The sequence below is a fragment of the Bison bison genome, unplaced genomic scaffold (genome assembly GCF_000754665.1).
Source record: "Bison bison bison isolate TAMUID 2011002044 unplaced genomic scaffold, Bison_UMD1.0 scf7180017864349, whole genome shotgun sequence".
Lineage (NCBI taxonomy): Eukaryota > Metazoa > Chordata > Mammalia > Artiodactyla > Bovidae > Bison > Bison bison.
Genome location: NW_011494921.1, coordinates 8,519,546 through 8,540,461, shown reverse-complemented (window position 1 = coordinate 8,540,461; position 20,916 = coordinate 8,519,546). Strand labels below are relative to the sequence as shown.

General features: G+C 38.0%; 1 protein-coding gene across 2 annotated transcripts in view; it reads left to right on the top strand.

The window, feature by feature from the left end:
* The first annotated feature begins 711 nt into the window (after nt 1-711).
* LOC104999263 (chromosome unknown open reading frame, human C18orf54) overlaps nt 712-20,916 on the top strand; it is a 24,175-nt gene continuing 3,970 nt past the window's right edge. The window contains exons 1-8 of one of the 2 annotated variants that reach the window (XM_010854804.1): nt 712-916; nt 1,535-1,631; nt 3,998-4,320; nt 5,592-6,374; nt 6,713-6,863; nt 9,512-9,614; nt 16,754-16,885; nt 17,245-17,315. In XM_010854804.1, the coding sequence (XP_010853106.1) occupies nt 4,044-4,320; nt 5,592-6,374; nt 6,713-6,863; nt 9,512-9,614; nt 16,754-16,885; nt 17,245-17,315 (1,517 nt within the window). In that variant the 5' untranslated portion in view covers nt 712-916; nt 1,535-1,631; nt 3,998-4,043. Of the gene's footprint in view, nt 935-1,534; nt 1,632-3,997; nt 4,321-5,591; nt 6,375-6,712; nt 6,864-9,511; nt 9,615-16,753; nt 16,886-17,244; nt 17,316-20,916 lie in introns of both variants that reach the window. The other variant, XM_010854803.1, reaches the window with a different exon arrangement.

Genomic DNA, 20,916 nt, shown 5'->3' with positions numbered 1-20,916 from the left:
AAACAGGTTCCCATATGTTGTTAAGTGGCTCTTTACATCTGTTTGTATAATCTCCCTCTTTCTTGGCTGCCTGAGTGGGTCCCCAATCCGTGCTGGGTCACTGCCATTCTTCCCTGGGAATCAAGGTCCCCAAGGACTTTGTTAAGTGTCATCGCGGGCCCAACTCCCTCCTCCAATTCCGCGTCTGCTTTGAACTCGAGGGGGCTGGTGGGGAGACCAGGGAAGCCGGGTTCACGGAAGGGAAGGGGAAGGCGCAGAGGGAGGGAGGGAAGAACGTGGTCTGGGGAGCGGCCCCCCGGGCCCAGTGGCTGTTTTATCCTGGGAGCGGGTTTCGAAAGCAGGGAGGCCGAGCGTGTGGGGAGGACTGGAATGGAGGGGCTAGCTCTCAAAAGACTGAAACGGAAGCCGCCAGGGTTCCAGGTCCCCCTTTCTTCCCAGTCCCCTCTTGAAGCCTCGGGAAACTGGCCGAAGGAAGCTCAGCCTGTCATCCGTGGAGACCGGCCGCACGGAGCCGTAACCAAGACCGGGAGGACGTAGCGCGTGCCGGTCAACAACGCCGAGGTAGCCTGGGATCTCCGCACCCCGGAAGACCCGGAAGGAAAAACTACACTTCCCAGCGGCGACCGCGACCCAGCCCCGTTCTCTCCGTCCCGCCCCTCGCCCCGCCCTCTTCCGAGCACCACGCATGCGCACCGCAAGTCAGCGCCATGTTGGGTCAGTTTGAAAGCTAGCGCGGGCGTAGCCCTGGGATGTGACGGCGCAGGGAGATGCGAGCGAGCTGCGGCGGAGGCGGGGCGGCTACCCGGTCGGGATGCTTTGTCGCGTCTCCCATCCGGTGACAGCCCAAGGCTTTCAGTGGAGAGTTGTGGACGTGTGCGCTTTTCTCGTTTTTTTAAATTTTTTTGGGCCTTCGTCGGTGAGTTCGGCCCGAACGGTGGGTGTATTTCCGAGGGGCGTCCCATTCCTTGACAGCCTGAGGGAGGGGAGGGCTAAGGGAATGATGGCGGGGTGGGAGAGGGACGGCGTTTCCCGAGGCAAGGCGCGGGCTGACAGGCCGGGTGGGAAGCGGGCAGCTTCAAGAGGAGGGGCTCGGAATGGGATGGAGAGGGCCTGACCTGGCCCTCGGGCGCTTCCGGAGGCTGAAGCGGGCGGGGAGGGAGGCTCTCGGGCTTCGGGGGCCGCCGCCTCGCAAAGACTCAGCCCGCCCAGTCCTGTTGTCTGATAACGGTTTAAAGAAGCTGTGTCTGTGACCGCGGCGTTGGGTGGGCTGGCGGGGGATGCTGGAATCCCCACCCCGAGGGAGGTGGGTCCTAGTTCATTCAGGGGGCAGGCTTTGAACCCGAAGATGCCCCTCAGCAGGGGCGCCAGCGATCTTCGCTTTCCAGGGTCATTAAGTCTTGTTTTTGCGGCAACCACAAACACGTTCATTTTCCTAACATAAATCACAGAGCCGTTGAGTCGTTTGTTTATTATTTCCTGTGAGCTATTACCATATTGGTTGGTTAACGCTGTACGTTCTGCGTTTGAATCAAAGGTAGTTGAAACCACTGGCCACTCGTTTCAGCATTATATTCGTCGGAATGATGGATTTCCTTTTGGAGCGGCATGCTGAAGTGTTTACGGAAGAAACGGTAAGAGACAGCGAATTTGCTTCAGAATAATTCTGTGGCGAACGTGAGGAGAAGTGGGTGGATAAAGAGTGTGGCTGTGTTGGTTATTGATGCAGAATGAGGGTGCCCAGGAGTTGACTTAAATTTTCTTCTTCTGTGTACTTTTGGAAACTGCCCAGTAATAATTCAGTCGTGGGTTTTCTTTTTGCTTCTTGTGAATTAAGATAAATGTTATTACCCACTTACTGAGAACTGTAACTTAACAGCTTTCCCTTTTAGGGTTTTGTTTTTGTTTTTAAGATTTTGTAAAATAAAATATAAAATTGGTAACCTGTGCTGTGTTGGAGTAAGGGAAGAAGTGTTTGGTCAGGTTTGTCATCCCAGCAATATTTACTCGAGAAGATTTAAAATCATTAGAAAGGTGAAGAAAGGGCAAAGCTGACTTGGTCTAGCCATATCAGAACATTCAGGGAAATAACAATTATCTTACATTCTACTGATGCTTCGGTTGACTACTGTCAGCTCTGACCTTTTTCTCTTCTTAAACTGAAGACTTTCTCACTGTTCTAAAATCAAATTTGACAGCTATTGAAATTACATTAAATATTGTTATAACTTAAACATTCCCAAAATTATAACCCCCGATTGAGGGGGGGAGGAGAAGGGGACGACAGAGGATGATGGTTGGATGAATTTGAGTAAACTCAAGGAGTTGATGATGGAAGGGGAAGCCTGGCCTGCTGCAGTCCGTGGGATTGCAAAGAGTCGGACATGACTGAGTGAGTGAACTGAACTGAAACATGTTATAATATCATAGCATATGATAAGTCCTAGACATTAAGCTTTCATTTTTACTTCAGAAAACCCATGATTTGATTCTTAAAAGAATGTCGTATTATTTACTGAAGTAGTCCCTGTTCATTTGTTGCTGTTGCTGCTGCTAAGTCGCGTCAGTCGTGTCCGACTCTGTGCGACCGCATAGACGGCAGCCCACCAGGCTTCCCCGTCCCTGGGATTCTCCAGGCAAGAACACTGGAGTGGGTTGCCATTTCCTTCTCCAATGCATGAAAGTGAAAAGTGAAAGTGAAGTCGCTCAGTCCTGTCCGACTTTTAGCCCCGTGGACTGCAGCCTACCAGGCTCCTCCGTCCATGGGATTTTCCAGGCAAGAGTACTGGAGTGGGGTGCCAATTGCCTTCTCCGGTTCATTTGTTACTTCTTAGGTTTTCAAATATACTGTTGTTGCTATATTAATGTAGACTGAAATTCTCTCAATTTTAATAATGGAAAAAAAGATGAGTGCATTGAGGCAATTTTTCCATACTGTTAAGTCTCCTTCGAGAGGAGGGCTGAATCTGTTTTACATGAGAATTGAAAATAGGGTAGTATCAAAAAACGAATGTCAGAAAAGGATTGTTAAAACTGCATTATTTTAGGAAAAGAACATTTTGCCAGCTTATGTCATGGTAAGACTTGCAGTTTATTTATTGATGAATATTGTAAATTATTTTGTTTGCTCAAATCTTTGAGGAAAAGGTTGCCTAAAGTTACATATTGGCATTTAAAATGTTGAAAGTGGATAATTAGTCTCCATTTTTCCTTCTTGTTTCAACTATGTCATTTGATGCCTTTTAAAAATTTATCAGGCTCCTACTGTGTGTAGTGTATGGTGGGCTTATGAGTTGAACAGTATTTTGTATAGGGGAATGTTATGTATTATGATGTCATAAGAGTGTATGAGCATAAGAAAAGACTACGTCAGTAGTTTATAGGACTTTAAAAAAAGTGAGTATTCTTCCCTTGACACTTTCTATATAGTCTTAGATGATTTTTTAAAAAATGTATTTGTTTTTAATTGGAGGATAATTACAATATTGTGTTGGTTTCTGCCATATCAACATGAATCAGCCATACATATGTCCCCTCCTTCTTAAATCCCCTCCCACCTTCCATCCCACCCCATCCCATACCTCTAGGTTATCACAGAGCAGCAGATCTGAGCTCCCTGCATCATTCATCAGATAATTTTTGTATATATAATTCCTAGCATATATTAGGTGCTCAATACATGGAGAAGGAAATGGCAACCCACTCCAGTATTCTTGACTGGAGAATCCCATGGACGGAGGAGTTTGGTGGGCTACAGTGCATGGGTCGCAAAGAGTCGGACACAACTGAGCGACTTCACTTCACATGTTTTCTAAATCGATGATGAAAGAATTTACAGTAATTAAAATGGAAAATATATAATGTGCATTGCCTAAAAATAATTTATAGATAATGAGTTTTATTTTGTAAAGTTGTAAAAAGTTTATACAAATTTAGTAGTTTCTCTGTGTGTGGCCTATTATTTTAATTGGAACTTTAATCTTTTCTTTTTGTATTATAGTTGCTTTTAGGAGAAATGAATAGAAATCACCAATTTTGAGGAAGCCATGGCAAAATCAGATACAAAACACAGAGTTTGTTCTCGGCAATCTTCAGTATCTTCTCTGTTAAGCTGCAACCTGAGTGGCAGTAATTCCTCTAACTCTGGCTCTATTCAGTATAAGGATAAACTGTACAGTTCTGCATCTCAGGCTCTACAGGCCTATATTGATGATTTTGATCTAAGCCAAATGTGTCTTGGTGCAAGCACTGGAAAGATTAACATTGATAAATGTTCTGCTAATATGCCGAAATTCTCCAACTACATTTGTAAACCAAACAATGGTATGCTTTTATCCTTTGTTTTCTTTTTACCTATTAATTTAAAGAATTTTGAGAGATGTATAGTAGTCTTAGAAAATTAGATGCTTTATTTTGTTCTTTTGGAATAAAAAATGACTTGTAATGTTGAGATCTGTATATATTTCTTAAATGATTCTGTGATTTTTGGTTCTCTGGAGTTTTGGGGTAAAGATCCTCTTTTAACTTTGGAGTAGAAGCTCATAAAATGCAACTAGTAATAGCAGATGGCTGATTCTAAACCCTTAAGCCATTCTGTTACAGTGTAATGGACAGAGCATTGACTTGGTGGTTCTAGCTTTCATTACCTAGCTTAATGACTTTAAGCAAATCTCAGCCTTTCAGAATTTATACTTGATCAGTTCAGTTGAGAGGATAGGGCTATATTAGTCTTCTTATCTGTATTCTGTGGGGCAGTAACATTCACAGGATGTTAAGGATTTTTCCTTGGTCAGAGGTCCATTGGGGCTTCCCTGGTGGATCAGTTGGTAAAGATTCCACCTGCAATGCGCAAGACTTGGGTTCCATCCCTTGCTTGAGAAGATCCCCTGGAAGAGGACATGGCAACCCACTCCACTGTTCTTGCCTAGAGAATCCCCTTGGACAGAGGAGCCTGGCAGGCTGCAGTCCATGGGGTTGCTAAGAGTCAGACACAACTGAGTGATTAAGCACAGCACAGCACGGTATCGAGGTCCGTGAAGACAAGTTTGGAAAATGCATCTGTTGATAACCCAGTTAACACTTGACTGACCCCTAGGGTGAAAAAAGTTTACATCAACTGTTAGAAAAAAGTGGGCAGTATATTCCAGAAGAGGAGAATTAGAACAGCTGTTCTGTGCGTGTGAATGCTATTTCAGGGTTAGCAAGCAAGAAAGCAAATTATTTTTTCACCTAGTTTAATGACTTGTTTTTTTTCCTGTGTTGAAGCCAGTTGAGTGACCAGTATTCATGTGAGTGTATTAGTGCATTGGGTGTGTCTAGATGAAGAAACTGTAAATTAAAGAATATGAGAATATTTAGGAGGCTGGAAAGCAAAAAGTGTAGCAAGTAGTTAAATTGAAGACATATGAAGGAAAAAAATCATATCCAGTTACATCAACCTATACCTTTCAGGCTTTTAATCAAAGCTTGAGTAAAGATTAAGGAAAAATAGCAAACATGATTCTTAATTCTTAATTCTCATTTACTGTTGAATGTTATGAAGTATTTTTATATGTGATACAGGAAGATAAACAGAATTCTTCTTTGTTTTTCAGCTTTTGAAAATCTTGATGACAAAAGACATTTATCCTTATCCTATAGAGGACAAACTCTTAATGACATAGACTCCATTAGTCTAACAACTGATGATCTATTAAAGCTTCCAGCAGATGGATCATTTTCTTTCACTTATTTTGGATCAGGTCACGGAAGTAGCAAGAAAAACAGGAAACATATTGGAAGACTGAGTTCATCTGACAGAGAAAAGAAGCAGAATTTTCAAGAACCAGCTGCTCTCCAGGGCAAGGATAACTTAGTTACCCCACTTGTATACACAAATATAAAAGGAAGGCAATGTGGTAGGCTAAAAAACCCAAAACTCATGAATAAGGCTAATAAAAGCGTTTCTGTACCATCTTTATCTTTTTCCAAAAAATTATCTTTTAGGGACAGTTCAGAACACAATCTTGAAAAGAATTACCCAAGATGGCTCACTAGCCAGAAGTCTGACCTTAATATTTCAGGGATTACTAGTATACCGGACTTCAAGTACCCAGTCTGGCTCTACAGTCAAGACTTGTTACCTGATACAGATAGTCAAAGAATACATCAAATGTCTAAAGAAGATCAATGTTCTCCGAGGCATAGTTACCAGGCACAAAGAACTTCTCGGCTAATGAATAAATTAGATTGTTTTGAATATTCTTTTGAACCTTCATGCATTTCACATTCCTTGTGTGAGGATAAAGGATTACTGAATGAATATAAATGTGGTCCTGAACCTAGCCATTGTCTGTGTGAGAATCTGCTTCTTCCAGGATCCAAAAAGCCATTCAGTGGTAATTGTTTTGTTTTTTTGTGTTTTTACTGTTTTTAAGAACCAAAGAAAGCGCTGTAAATTTGATGTAGTATCTAGGATCTGTTATATTCTTGATAGAATGCTCAAGTGATATTTTTGTTTTGAACTCTTATCACCTTTATTTATGTAGTATTCTGTGACTAGAAAAATGTCTTATTTTTTTCTTTGTGTCACAACAAATGTTACATTTTAACATAGCTTGCTATTGTGGATATGTTTATATTCCAAATAATGTAAATTCTTGTTGCCTTTATAAGATTTTACTATGCTTTGCGTTTATTTCTTTTCTTAAATAATTAATGTAATCTTTTAAATTAGGTGACAAAATTGAATTGCTTATCCTGAAGGCCAAGAGAAATCTAGAGCATTGTACTGAAGAGTTACCAAAGACTATGAAAAAGGATGACAGTCCTTGTTCATTAGATAAACTTGAAGCGGAAAGATCATGGGAAAATATTCCTGTTACTTTGTAAGTTAAAATGCAGCATTCAGTTTTCCAAATGAAGAATGCCACGTGCACATCTGGTTTCATCTTTAAGTAACTTAATGATAATTAACAATGGTAGTATCATGGTATTTTTATAGAGCATAACTTTCAGTGTTGTTTGCTTTAGATCGCATTTTTCATTAGTTACCACAAGAAGGTGGTAACTTTAGGTACCTTATATAACTTTTGTTTTTGTTACATGATCCTTTCGTTGCACTATAAAATATTGATATATGTTTAATAGGAATTAGAACCAAAAGCAACTCTTTTGCAAATGGAGAAGGCTATTAAAATTTTACTACTTTCTTTTTTCACTTTTAAGTTTTATCTCCCTCTATATTCTCTATATTTTAGAATATTCATTTCTCTTCATTTACATTTTAATATTTTTCAATCATTATTTTCCATAAATGATGGTAGAATTTTTGTATAGTAAATGTTTGAAGTTTCTAAGAGTGTTTTCATTTGTGTGCTAAACCTCTCTGTGATATAGTTGCTCAGACTAATTTAAAAAGTGTTTACCCATGAATGTGAGCGTAGAGGAAGAATCTAGGAAAGCTTCTTTTCTCAGTGATATTAATTCCATGTCAGAAATGCATTCTTTGTAATCCTAAGTCCTGTCCTAGGCTCTGATAATTTAATATCTTTAATTGTCTAAACCTTCATTCTGTTCAGAGTTTATTTCCTGACTCCTTTAATTACTTCTCAGTTGAGCGTCTTATTTTCTTAAGTGTGGACGTTGACTGTAATTGCAGTTTAGAATCTTGATTCTGTCATTTCCTTGCTGAGATTTTGTACAGGTTGCTTCTACTTTGGGGTTGTGAGGATTCAGTTGACTAGAAAATAAATATAAGGTACTTAGGACAGTTTCTGATTTATGACGCTCCCTTGTAAATTGTAATAGTGGTGGTGATCATCCAGAATATTTTTTGTTTGTTCAGCTTCATTTCTCAACTGTTGGTTCATTAATGTGTTTAAAAAAAAACACACAAAAAAACTAGGATTAATAATTAGTTCACTTAATTCTTACAGTTCTCTTATTTTTCATATTTACTAATTTCTTATTTTCTTATCAGTTGGTTGTATTGTGTCTGTATTTGTAAAATCCTATAGGGTGAGCAAATATCAGAGGTGTTTAAATTGAGTAAAGTTTTTGAATATACTAAATGTATTTTGTAATTAGATACTATGACTTCTGACTTGTATAATTATCATTAATGGTTTGCCCTAGTTCACTTTCATGCATTGGAGAAGGAAATGGCAACCCACTCCAGTGTTCTTGCTTGGAGAATCCCAGACGCGGGGGAGCCTGGTGGGCTGCTGTCTATGGGGTCGCACAGAGTCGGATACGACTGAAGCGACTTAGCAGCAGTAGTACCATCATATTATGATGGATATGTTTTACATAAAATTATTGATGGTGTGATAAGATATAGATCTGACTTCAGTGTGATATTGATAAATTATTAATCTGTCATTAAAAACAAAATTGACTAGGTAATAGTGTGCTAAAAGAATAACCACAGCCAGAAAATTGTTTTTGTTTTTTTGGTTTAACTTTCTGTAATAGAAAATGTCAAACACATACAAAAGTAGAGGAATAGTATGATAAATCCATATGTATCCAGCACTCATTTTTTTATAATCAGATAAATGCTTTTTTGATGATAGTTGGTGGATGTACAAACTCTTTGGTAAAGAATGGGAGGAAAAACTACTTGGGAACAAGAAAAAGTTCATAGTAAATTACAAATCAGATGAGTGAATAATGAAGAACTGCTAATTACTGAGAAAAAAATTTGCATTATGATGTTTAAGTGTTTTAAGAGTCTTAGATATGTGACACGAGTTAGAAACACATATTGATATATAAATGAGAGAGATAGAATGAGTTTATTCTCTGCAGCTAATGGAATTTTGTTTTGAGAAAATATTTACTTTTGCTAGGGATGTACTTTTCTTCCCCTTGAACAGTAAGAAAAAAACTTTTATTTATTGAACTTCTTTTAAATGTCCCAGGTATGGAGAGTTAAATTTATGTAGTGTATGAGATAAGAAGGACTGCAAATGTAGAAACTGAAGTGAAGGTAAAGTTTTGTGAAGTCATACAATGATTGGGATTGGGATTTGAACTCAGGAATTTTAATTTCAGAATTAATCCTTCTCCCACTTTAATCTGTCCTTAGTGCCGGTTCTAGAGAAGTCTTTTCTATTGCTTTGATGTAGGAGCATGTAGTTCCATCTTAATAGAAACTTATAAATTTGTGGGGGCTTTGTGTGTTAATATTGAGTGACCAAAAATGTTTAGTTGGAAAAATGTACTGCTTGTTTCAAACAAATGCGCTTTTGGAGGATACCTATATTTGAAGGCTCATTTATTTAATTAAAGACTAATGTCTTCAGTTTCTTTATCTTTTTTCTTAAAGCTTTACAGGAGAAGCAAGGAGATAGGGCGTGATGAAGGAAGAAGTTTAGGGAGAAGATGAAGGAATTATCAAGCAACATCCATAGGAATCCTGTCTATAATGGTTACTTCATGGTGACCATTTAAAATGATAACAGTCAGTTATATACTGTCTAATTTTTATCAATTGGGAACTTATATACTGTCTTGTATCCTTAAATCCTAGCAAATCTCCTGTTCCTGTTAACACTGATGATAGTCCTCAAGAAATTCCAAAGACAAAGTATGCTAATGAATTCCTTGAAGATTTTTTAAATGATGATAATCAGGTGGGTGACGTTAAATCTTTTTATCTTATTAAAGGAATATTTATGACTAATTTATAGATATTAATTTCTAAGTTACTTGGATATTATAAAACAAAAAATGGCTCAAATCCTTTCTTCCCCAGCACATATCCATGAGACCATCACTCCTAGAATTACCGATAATTTTAGTATTCTGAAGTAGAGGGACCTGGGATTGAACTCTCTGGGGAGCCTAAATTGTCATTACAGTGATTTCTTTTTTTTTTTTCCTGGAAAACATGTAAAACAGCACCTTACAGAGTAAATTATATTTTCCCATAGGGCAGTTGCTTATTGAGAGTTGTGTTTCTAAGATACAGTTATACATCTGTTTAATTTAAAATGAGAAATTTATCACTCAGCTTTATAAAATCAGCACATGTACATCTTGCAAGTAATCCTGAAACAAAGTGTAAATGTTTATATATGTACGTAAGGAATGATTATAATACGATTTATAATTTTAATTCATGGCTGTTGAATATTAAATACACTTTTGAGATACTGACATCTGGAAGATTTGAGAGATTGAACATTCCAGACAAAAATTAGCTAAAAATTTTAATATATATCTTTTCCTTCAGTGACATTTACTATAGAAAGTAGAGGTTGTCAGAATATGTCTGACCTTAGTGCTCTAATAAGATACTATAGTAAATGCTGGGTAAATGAAACTTAATTATCAAATATTTATTTGCCAGATAAATTTGAGTACCAAACACTTTTCTAGGAATTGTATTCCTAATGGTGAATAAGAGAAGAATCCTTGCCTCTTGGATTTTTTATTCCAAGTTGGACAGAGGAGCTATATCAAAATGAAATAGGTAATGGTGACTGAATAACAACAACAAACAGTAATGTATAAGTGCTGTGCTCAGTCATGTCTGACTCTTTGCAGCCCCATGAACTACAGCCCACCGTCTGCTCTGTTCATGGGATTTCTCAGGCAAGAATACTGGAGTGGGTTGCCATTTCCTACTCCAGGGGATCTTCCCAACCCAGGGATTGAACCTGTGTCTCCTGCATTGGCAGATGGATTCTTTACACCATTGTGCCACCTGGGAAGCCCGTGTATAAAGGAGAGTCTTACACATGTTGTGAAGAAAAACTGATTGAGATAGAGAAACGAGGGCAGAGAAATTTTAGCTGGAGTGGGCGGGAACGGCCTCTCTTGTGAGGTGATGTTTGCATCAAAACCTAAAATGTGTGGAATAGAACTGCCTTATGATCCAGCAATCCCACTGCTGGGCATACACATTGAGGAAACCAGAAGGGAAAGAGACACGTGTACCCCATGTTCATCGCAGCACTGTTTATAATAGCCAGGACATGGAAGCAACCTAGATGTCCATCAGCAGATGAATGGATAAGAAAGCTATGGTACATATACACAATGGAGTATTACTCAGCCATTAAAAAGAATACATTTGAATCAGTCCTAATGAGGTGGATGAAACTGGAGCCTGTTATAGAGAGTGAAGTAAGCCAGAAGGAAAAACACCAATACAGTATACTAACGCATATATATGGAAGTTAGAAAGATGGTAACAATAACCCTGTGTAGGAGAGAGCAAAAGAGACACTGATGTATAGAACAGTCTTATGGACTCTGTGGGAGAGGGAGAGGGTGGGAAGATTTGGGAGAATGGCATTGAAACATGTAAAATATCATGTATGAAACGAGATGCCAGTCCAGGTTCGATGCACGATACTGGATGCTTGGGGCTAGTGCACTGGGACGACCCAGAGGGATGGTATGGGGAGGGAGGAGGGAGGAGGGTTCAGGATGGGGAACACATGTATACCTGTGGTGGATTCATTTTGATATTTGGCAAAACTAATACAATTATGTAAAGTTTAAAAATAAAAATTAAAAAAAAAACCTAAAATGAGTGAGTAAGTCACACATGTACTCGTAGGGAAATAACTTTTCATTTAGAGGGAATCGTTAAGTGCAGAAACCCCAAGGCAGAAAAATGTTCAAGGAAAATCAGAGTCCAGTCAGTATAGCTCAGTCAGAATGAGCAAGGAAGAATGGTTAAGAGATAAGATGGTAACCAGGAGTCAGATCATGTAGGTATGTAAGCAATGGAATGAAGATTTTACATTGTAAATGTGATGAAAAGTGCGTGGAGTACTGTGGAGGAATGAAATGATCAGATCTACATTTTAAAATATAAAGTGGCAGTGGTATGGAACATAGACATGAGAGGAGCTGGGGAAGGACAAGGAACACAGTTAGGAGGCTTTAGCCATCTTCCATAATAGGGATTGTAAAGGCTTGGGTTAGTTGGGAGCGTTATAAGTGGTCAGAAATAGTTAGACTTGTGATGTGTTCTTAAGGTGACTGGGTAGGGTGGAGACAGAAGATTCAAAGGATGAGTCCCAGATGTTTGAGCCGAACAACTAAAGCAGTGGGTGGTGCAGTTTACTTAGTTGAAGTGAACCCTGGTAAAGGAACAGATCTGCGTAAATTTTGTAAAGTTTGAGATGGGTGACCATTAAATACTAACCAGCCAATTCCTTTTCTTCTGCCTTTACACACACACCACCTCACTACCACTGTGTTTTTTAATTTTTAAATAGTTTTAAATTTATAGAAGGTTGCAAAAATAATACAGATAGTTCCTGTCACCCTTCTTTCAGCTTCCCTAATGTTAACATCTCACTGACCATAGTGTAATTTTCACATTGGCATAATACTGTTACTAAAACCACAGACCATATTCTGATTTCACCAGTTTTCCTGCCAGTGTCCTGTTGCAAGATGTAGCATTGCATTTAGTTGCCGTATCTCCTCAGTCTGCTTCAGTCTTGACAATTCCTCAGTCTTGTCTGTCATGATCTTGATACTTTTGAAGACTTAATGGTCAGTTGGTTTTTTCCTGTAGATTGTTCCTCAGTGGGGTTTATCTGACGTTTTCTCATGATTAGAATGGGGTCATGAATTTTTAGCAAGAATGCAACAGAAATCATGCTGTGCCCTTCTCAGTGCATCATATCAGAGGGGTCATGATGTCATTGATAATATTGATAATGTGTCTTAATTCAGGCTGCTGTAGCAAATATGCCATAGACCAGATGGCTTAACAACAGACATTTGTTTCTCACGTTTGTGGAGGCTGAGAAGTTCAGATGAAGGTGTCTGGTGAGATCCTGCTTCCTTGTTTTCAGGTGGCCATCTTCTTGTATCCTCATGTGGAGAGAGCAGAGAGGGAACAAGCTTTCTGTGTCTTTTCTGTAAGTGCACTAATCCTGCTCGTGAGAATTCCACCTTCGTGACGTAGTTACTTCATAGAAGCCCCTCCAAGTGCCGTTATGTTGGGATTAATTCAAATTGCACATTTGAATTGTAGGGGGCACACACATTCAGTCCAGAGCAGTATACTGATATGATAATATGTAATTATCGTTGAAATTTATTTTTTATATTTATTTATAGATAATTTATATTTATTATAGATAAAACTATAATAATATGTTAGTACTGGTGATATTAGTCTTGAACATATGGTGCCTACTGGCTTTCTCTAGTAAAATTAGAGTTTCCCCTTGTAATTAATAAATATCTTAGGGGAGATGCTGTGAGACTGTGCAAGTATTAATAGTCTCAAGCTTCCATCCACTGTTTTTAGCATCATTGGTGGATCTTGTTTTTTGTCTGAATTATTAGTTGAAATTCTTGTGTAATGAGCTCTTCCTCCCCATTTATTAAACTGTTTTTATTGGGACTCAGATTTTTTAAAAACTTTTTATTTTATATTGGGGTATAGCTGATTAACAACTTTGTGAAAGTTTCAGGTGAACGGCAAAGGGACTCAGCCATATATATACGTATCCATTCTCCCCCAAATTCCCCTCCCATCCAGGCTGTTACATAACATCGAGCAGAGTTCTATGTGCTGTACAGTAGGTCCTTGTTGGTTATCTATTTTAAATAGATAGTGTGTACATGTCCATCCAAACTCCCTAACTATCCTTTCCCCCCAACATCCTCTCCCTCAACCCCCCTAAGCAACCATAAGTTCATTCTCTAAATCTGGGGACTTACAGATACTTAATTCTAGGTTTGAAAGAAAGAAAAGTGAAAGTGAAGTTGCTCAGTCGTGTCCAACTCTTTGTTATCCCATGGACTATAACCTGCCAGGCTCCTTTGTCCGTGGGATTTTCCAAGCAAGAAAATTGGAATGGGTTGCCATTTCCTTCTCCAGGGGATCTTCCCTACCCAGGGATCAAACCTGGATCTCCCACACTGCAGGCAGACTCTTTACTGTCTGAGCTACCAGGGAAGCCTGGTATTATTTTCTAGTTTTACAATATAATAATATTATTTTGCTGCTTAAATTGTTCCAGTTTAGGCCGTAAGAGTTGCTTCAGGTTGGCTCTTGTATCCTTTCGACATGTCCCTATCATTTTTTGAGGACTTCTTTGAGGAGCCATGGTTTCTTTTTATTTGGAAACTGTGTTTAGAAACTAAGATCTAGGCACGAGTTGTGCTTATTGCTCCTGGGTTCTTTATGCTAGATTTTCTCAGCAGGCAGACTTAGAAAACATGTTTACTAACCCACATTCATGTATACATGTTTCTATGTCTATTTACATATGTATTAATATATTTTATGTCTAGGTATAAAATCATGAGTTTATACTAATACTAATTCCAGTTCAATACCACAGTATTAGTTTTAGCCCTTTCTGTTCTTTATTTATAACTTCTTTCTCCTCTGGTAAGAATCTTTGCTCTTATTATCTATAATAGATTTACTTGTATTTTTCAGTCTTAGCATATGCATAGTTTCAGAATTGCTGTAAGAAATAGATTTACTAGCTAAGTTATATTGGAGAAGGCAATGGCGCCCCACTCCAGTACTCTTGCCTGGAAAATCCCATGGATGGAGGAGCCTGGTGGGCTGCGGTCCATGAGGTCACTAGGAGTCGGACACGACTGAGCAACTTCACTTTCACTTTTCACTTTCATGCGTTGGAGAAGGAAATGGCAACCCACTCCAGTGTTCTTGCCTGGAGAATCCCAGGGACAGGGGAGCCTGGTGGGCTGCCGTTTATGGGGTCGCATAGAGTTGGACACGACTGATGCAACTTAGCAACAGCAGCAGCTAAGTTATATTGTTTATGTGTGATTCTCTTTGTCTTTGGGGCTTCCTTAGTAGCTCAGACAGTAAAGCGTCTGCCTGCAATGGAGGAGACCTCGGTTTGATTCCTGGGTCGGGAAAATCGCCTGGAGAAGGAAATGGCAACCCACTCCAGTATTCTTGCCTGGAGAGTTCCATGGACAGAGGAGCCTGGTGGGCTGTAGTTCATGGGGTCTCAAAGAGTTGGACACGACTGAGCGACTAACACACACACACTTTTTGTCTTTAGCCCTATGATATCGAAAGTATTCTTTAACAAAGTTACCTTGGTTAATTATTTTCTGCTCAACTCCTTTCAGTGTGGTCATGTTGTTCATTTGTAATATTGTTAGGTCATTTTTTAATTGTGTAAATTGGGTTATTCCCACATTTTGTGTGGTTTAAATGGTTGTTTCTTGAATATGTGAAACAGTACTACAGTTCTAAGAGTCAAAGCTATACCAAAAGATGTACTCAGAGGCATTCACTCCCAGGATTTAATGCCAAGTCTCAGAACAAATTCTATCAAACGTACTGAACAGCATTTATTAAACATTCATTCGTGAATGACACACAACAGTTCATATAATCTGTTTTTTTAGTTTTCTTGTTTTTGGTACTCTGACCACAGTTTTGCCTGAAAAGTTCACTCAAGGCAGACACCAAATTTCAGAGGCAAGCCTTTGTAACTTTTATGGTTAGCATTAGGCAGCTAGAATTTCTTCTAAACCAGTGACTGGATGCAGATCATTTAGCGATAACACCTCAAGTGCTGTCTCCAGGGTTGTAGGAGTATAAACCAAACTGAATCCTTATGCTGTTTCTTTTTTTTCTTTTTTAAAATTTTGCTAAAGTAGTCATAATATTTTGACCATTTTTAAGGGTATAGTATATAGTTCTGTGCAGTAAGTATCTTTACATTGTTGTGTACCCATCAGCTCTATCTGTTGCTAGGACTTTTTCATCTTTACCCACTGAAACTGTACTCATTAAACACTTAACTACCCATGCCTGTTTACCCCCATGCCTGTTTACTACCCTCTGCTGGCACCGTTCTACTTTCTCTTGATAAAGTTGATTATTCTGGAAACCACGTATGTTTTAGTCTGCTGAGGCTGCCATAACAAAATGCCATAGGCTAGGTGGCTTAAACAATAGATACTCAGTTCTCACGGTTTTGGAGGCGAAATTATCTCAGATCAAGATGCTAACTTATTATTTTACTGGTAAAGGCCCTTTCCCTAACTTGCAGACAAACCACCTTCCCACTGTGTCCTCACATGGCCTTTCCTTGGTCTCTTCATCCTATGGTTATCAGGATCCCACCTTTATGACCTCGCTTAACTTAATTACCTCCTTATAGCCCTGTCTCTCAATACAGCCACATTCAGTTAGGTTTCATCATGAATTTCGGGGGTGGGGTGGGGTGGTGGGTGTGGGAAAGGACACAAATTCAATCCATAGCATAGTATAAGATGATCATATTTTTCTTTTTGTTATCGACTTATTTCATTTAGTGTAATGTCCTCAAGGTTCATCCATGTTGTATCAGAATTTCCTTTCTTTCTTAGAATGAAGAGTACACCATTGTGTATTTGAAATGCTAGTTCTTGTTCAGTTGATATGAGCTTCATTTACACAGTTGAAAGTAGCATGTTGGCTTACCTGCTTCTAAGGCCCTTTCACTTGTAAAAATCTATGATTTTAAATGTGGTAAATGAATGTGTTGCAAATGTAAACATGCACCATTCATTGTAAAAGAACAAGGACTACAAAGAATTTGCCAGCATTTTAATAATGATTGTCTTTAAGTGACTCCGTCTGGGTACTGGGTAAGAGGAGGTTGAATTACAGTTTTGATTTGGTAAAACACTTTATTGACATGTATTATTTGGATTTTGCATTAATTTTATATTGTGGGGAAATAAGGCAGAATATAACTTTTCCCCTTAAGACTTTGAGTGGTTTATCATTCATGTGTTTTAACTTTAGAGCTGTACCCTTTCTGGAGGGAAACATCATGGACCTGTTGAAGCCCTGAAGCAAATGTTATTTAATCTTCAGGCAGTGCAAGAAAGTTTCAATCAGAATAAAACTGCAGAGCCAAAAGGAGAAATTAAACAAGTAAGCATAAACTTAATTTATGAATTGAAATTTATGAATGTGAATTGAGATCTGTGAAGGATACGATTTCCTCCTAGATCTTTTTGTAGTTTTTCCCTCTAGTTTTATGTTAATAAGCATGGTATATAGTGAACAAACATTTAGAGGCATACTTTAGGACCGTTGCAAAATAAAGTTATATTTTTAGAATTAAAAGTATATATATTTAAGCTTTACTGAAAATTATTTACTAGATTTATTTCCTTGGGAATACAGATGATATTTTTAATGTGTTCTTATTAATCACATATTAAATAGCATTTGTTTGTAATTATATAATATTTTTACTATTTCATTATATTTGGTGTTTTCAATAATAGATCTCAGAGGATGATCTCTCTAAATTACAGTTGAAGGAAAGTATGGCTCCTATTACTAGGTCACTTCAAAAGTAAGTGTTCTCTGTTAATTTCTGAGTATGTTATGAATACAAATCTGTTTTAGTCATTGCTTTGATTGAAATCAGAAGGTTACAGGATGGAATTAAGTAGCTCTAAGAAGGAAGACATGTACTAGGTATATTTAAGCTTCCTGGAGCATGTTGTTTAATCCTGAGACTTTTCTCTTAAACGTGTGCTATTTTCTATTTAAAATATTCTTATGGCTTAATGAGATAACTGTGGACACTTAAAATACAATAGATGTGAATGGCTTGGAGAAGTTTTCTTTTTCCCTTCTGAGTAACATCAACAGTTTGAGAGAGCGTTGGTGTTGGCATTCTGGACGAACAGCTTGTGCTTGAAACGTGTTGTCCTGTGTTCTCTCTAGAAGAGATAAGTAATCGTATCGTTGTTTGATATGTTTCTGCAGAAATCTAAAGGGAATATAATGCTCTGGATGTAAAGATAGGTCCAGATGCCCTAAGGTGTTAATCTACTTATTTTCTTAGTTACATTATCTTAAAAGTTGGAAAGAATGCAGTTCTTTCCTATAGTCATGGTATTGATAGATGAGAAGGTTATATTTTATGGATTTGGTTGTGTGAATATGCTGCTGCTGCTGCTAAGTCACTTCAGTCGTGTCCGACTCTGCGCGACCCCATAGACGGCAGCCCACTAGGCTCCTCTGTCCCTGGGATTCTCCGGGCAAGAATAGTAGAGTATGAATATGAAGTGCCCTCAAAAGATGGAATATGCAGCTTAGTAAACACTAAGATTAAAATTTTTTACTTTGTAACATTATTTTGCTTGACTATAAGTGGGCTAGACAAATACTGACTACCTTTTGTCCTTTCAGAATTGCTTAGGATTCTCTTATGTAAGGAAGCAGTGAAAAAGTGAAACCCTAGACATGTAAATTTGTAATTGTCATGAGAAAGATATGTATATCATTTTTGTTTGCATACTTTAAAAAATATGTATGAATTTCTGCCTCTATCCTGGGAAGAAATAATCCCTCTTTCTTTGTTGCTTGCCATAGTCTTGGCTGTAATGTTTCATATCTAATAGGATTCAGTGAGTAATGATACTAATAACTAACCTTTATTGAACATTTACCAAATATCAGTGTTCTTAGTGCTTTTGTATGTAATTCATGTGATTTTTACAACCCCGTGAGGTAAGTACTATTATTTGTTTCATAATACAGATCAAGTAATAAAGTAACTTGCCCAAAGCTGCCTGGCTAGTAAACAGCACTGGAATTCAAACCAGACAGATTCTACAGTCTGTGTTCCTAATACTACTCTCATTAATGATAGTGGTGCATTATCCTTTTAGTCTCCGTGCAGTGCCTCAATTGATTATCTTGGATAAAGACCTCGTTCTGCTTTAAAATTTAAAGTAGATGACCTCAAGCTTTCCACAGTTCTTAAAAACATTGATATTGAACTTGTGTCACAAGACTTAAGTGTATTTTCTGAGTTAAAGTACATAGCCCAGAAGATGTTTTTCTTGGTGGAAATGAACTCTGAACCATATGTAATTAACCACAAAAATTGATACTGATTGTACAGGTGCTTTTACCATTTTCTATAATTTTTTTTTATAGTAATAACTTTTTTCTAGCTTAGACCATTAGTAATCTTGTCTGCTGCTGCTGCTGCTAAGACACTTCAGTCGTGTCCGACTCTGTGCGACCCCAGAGACGGCAGCCCACCAGGCTCCCCCGTCCCTGGGATTCTCCAGGCAAGAACACTGGAGTGGGTTGCCATTTCCTTCTCCAATGCGTGAAAGTGAAAAGTGAAAGTGAAGTCGCTCAGTCATGTCTGACTCTTAGCGACCCCATGGACTGCAGCCTACCAGGCTCCTCCGTCCATGGGATTTTCCAGGCAAGAGTACTGGAGTGGGGTGCCATTGCCTTACCTAGTAATCTTGTCTACAGAAGGCCAATTTTAGAGAGTAAGAGTCCAGTTTTGTTAGATGGGTCTTAGCTGTTGATTGTTTTGGATTAGCTGAAGCAACCTCAATTTGGCTTTTATTTTACATTTTGAAAGTATTACCAGTAAGGCATTTGTAGTATTATGAAGTAAGTTTAGATTTATGAAGAAAGCATGTCATTTCCCCTCTCCCCCTTATTTTCAGTCTTTAGATAAGACTGATTTAGGGACAAGTTAAAATTAATTCAGTCTCAGAATTCCTCTTACTAGACTGCAAAATATTCTGTTTAGGATTATGGTCATCTTTTCATACTTTAAAGGACCCAACTTTTGCCTAAGTTATAGGTTGTATTTTAGGTGCTTTAATTACTTTTCTAGGGTGTTTCTCCCCAATCCTCAAATAACTGGATTTTCTTTCTAACAGTTTGGATTGCTAATCAGTTCATTAAAATATCTTTTTTAGCTTTAGGAAATTCCAAGATCTTAGTATGGGTTCTGTTTACTCCCCTGGACACAGTTTTCTTAGGTTCTCCTATTAGAAATAACAGAGATAAAGGTTCATTGGACCTGAAGTATAAATGGCTGATACAGCTTAAGATACTATTTTTTCCAGAAAGATTTTGCTTTTAGTAGGAATCAAAGTTATATTTGTTTTGTATCCCTATAATACTTAGTTTTGTCTTATACATTTGCATATTAAAATTATCATCTTTAAGCAAATGAAAGAATTGGTTTTTGAGCCAGTACCTTTTCTAGGATCTTTTATTATGTCGTATAAGCTTAGGTTGGTTGTAAAAAATGAGCAGTTGCATATTGTTCACACGCTATAAAGGTCAGCAATGGTGGATGATTGCAAAATTATCAGTCCTCCAAAAATAATTTGGTTTTGGCCTCAGGACATGTAGTTTTGTATATAAATTGGAGATGAATGTGTAAGAATTCTCAATAATAAAGGTCATGCTGTGAAGACCATGCTTAATGATAGCTGGAAAATTGTCTTGTTTCTCAGATCTCCTTTCCTGCTCAGTTTTCTGGTGTTCGTTCTATACTAGGGATAGACAGAATCAGCTCTCAGACTTGTAAAACATGACCCTAAAGCAAAGATTTTTCTTTATTCTAATGTGCTCGTATGTTACTTAGATCTAGAAAATAGTAGGCAGTTTGTCTTGAAAAGCTTTTTGTTCAGTTCCTGCTGAATACTAAGCTGAATATTGGTCAGTAAACATAGTATTTAAGAGAACAGCCAATGTAGTTGTACTAATAGAAAAGCAAATGCGAGATATCAATAAGTAAATTAAAGTATAGCTGAATTGTCATCATATAATCAGTGTTGCTGAGTTTCTGGGAGTTGATTTGTATGTATTTGAATGGTCATTGGTAGATGCATTGTCACAATGAGAAATGAGTTTTTAAATTTCAGTTTTTAAGGTGAATGATTACTAAGTGTTGTAATATAATCCTTAAGTTGATCTTTTCCCCATTAACCTGCTTTTTCACTTTTTGACAGAAGAAGATCAAGAAAAATTTCCTTCTGCAATTTTATCCTTCCCTTCTCCCTTACTTACCTTTGAAATACCAATCACTTTTGATAGTCTAAGTAGATGGCTTTATTCTCAAAAGAGTTAGATGAAAGGAACTGCCAACTGATTGTATAACTGAGGTAGAGCGACTAAAC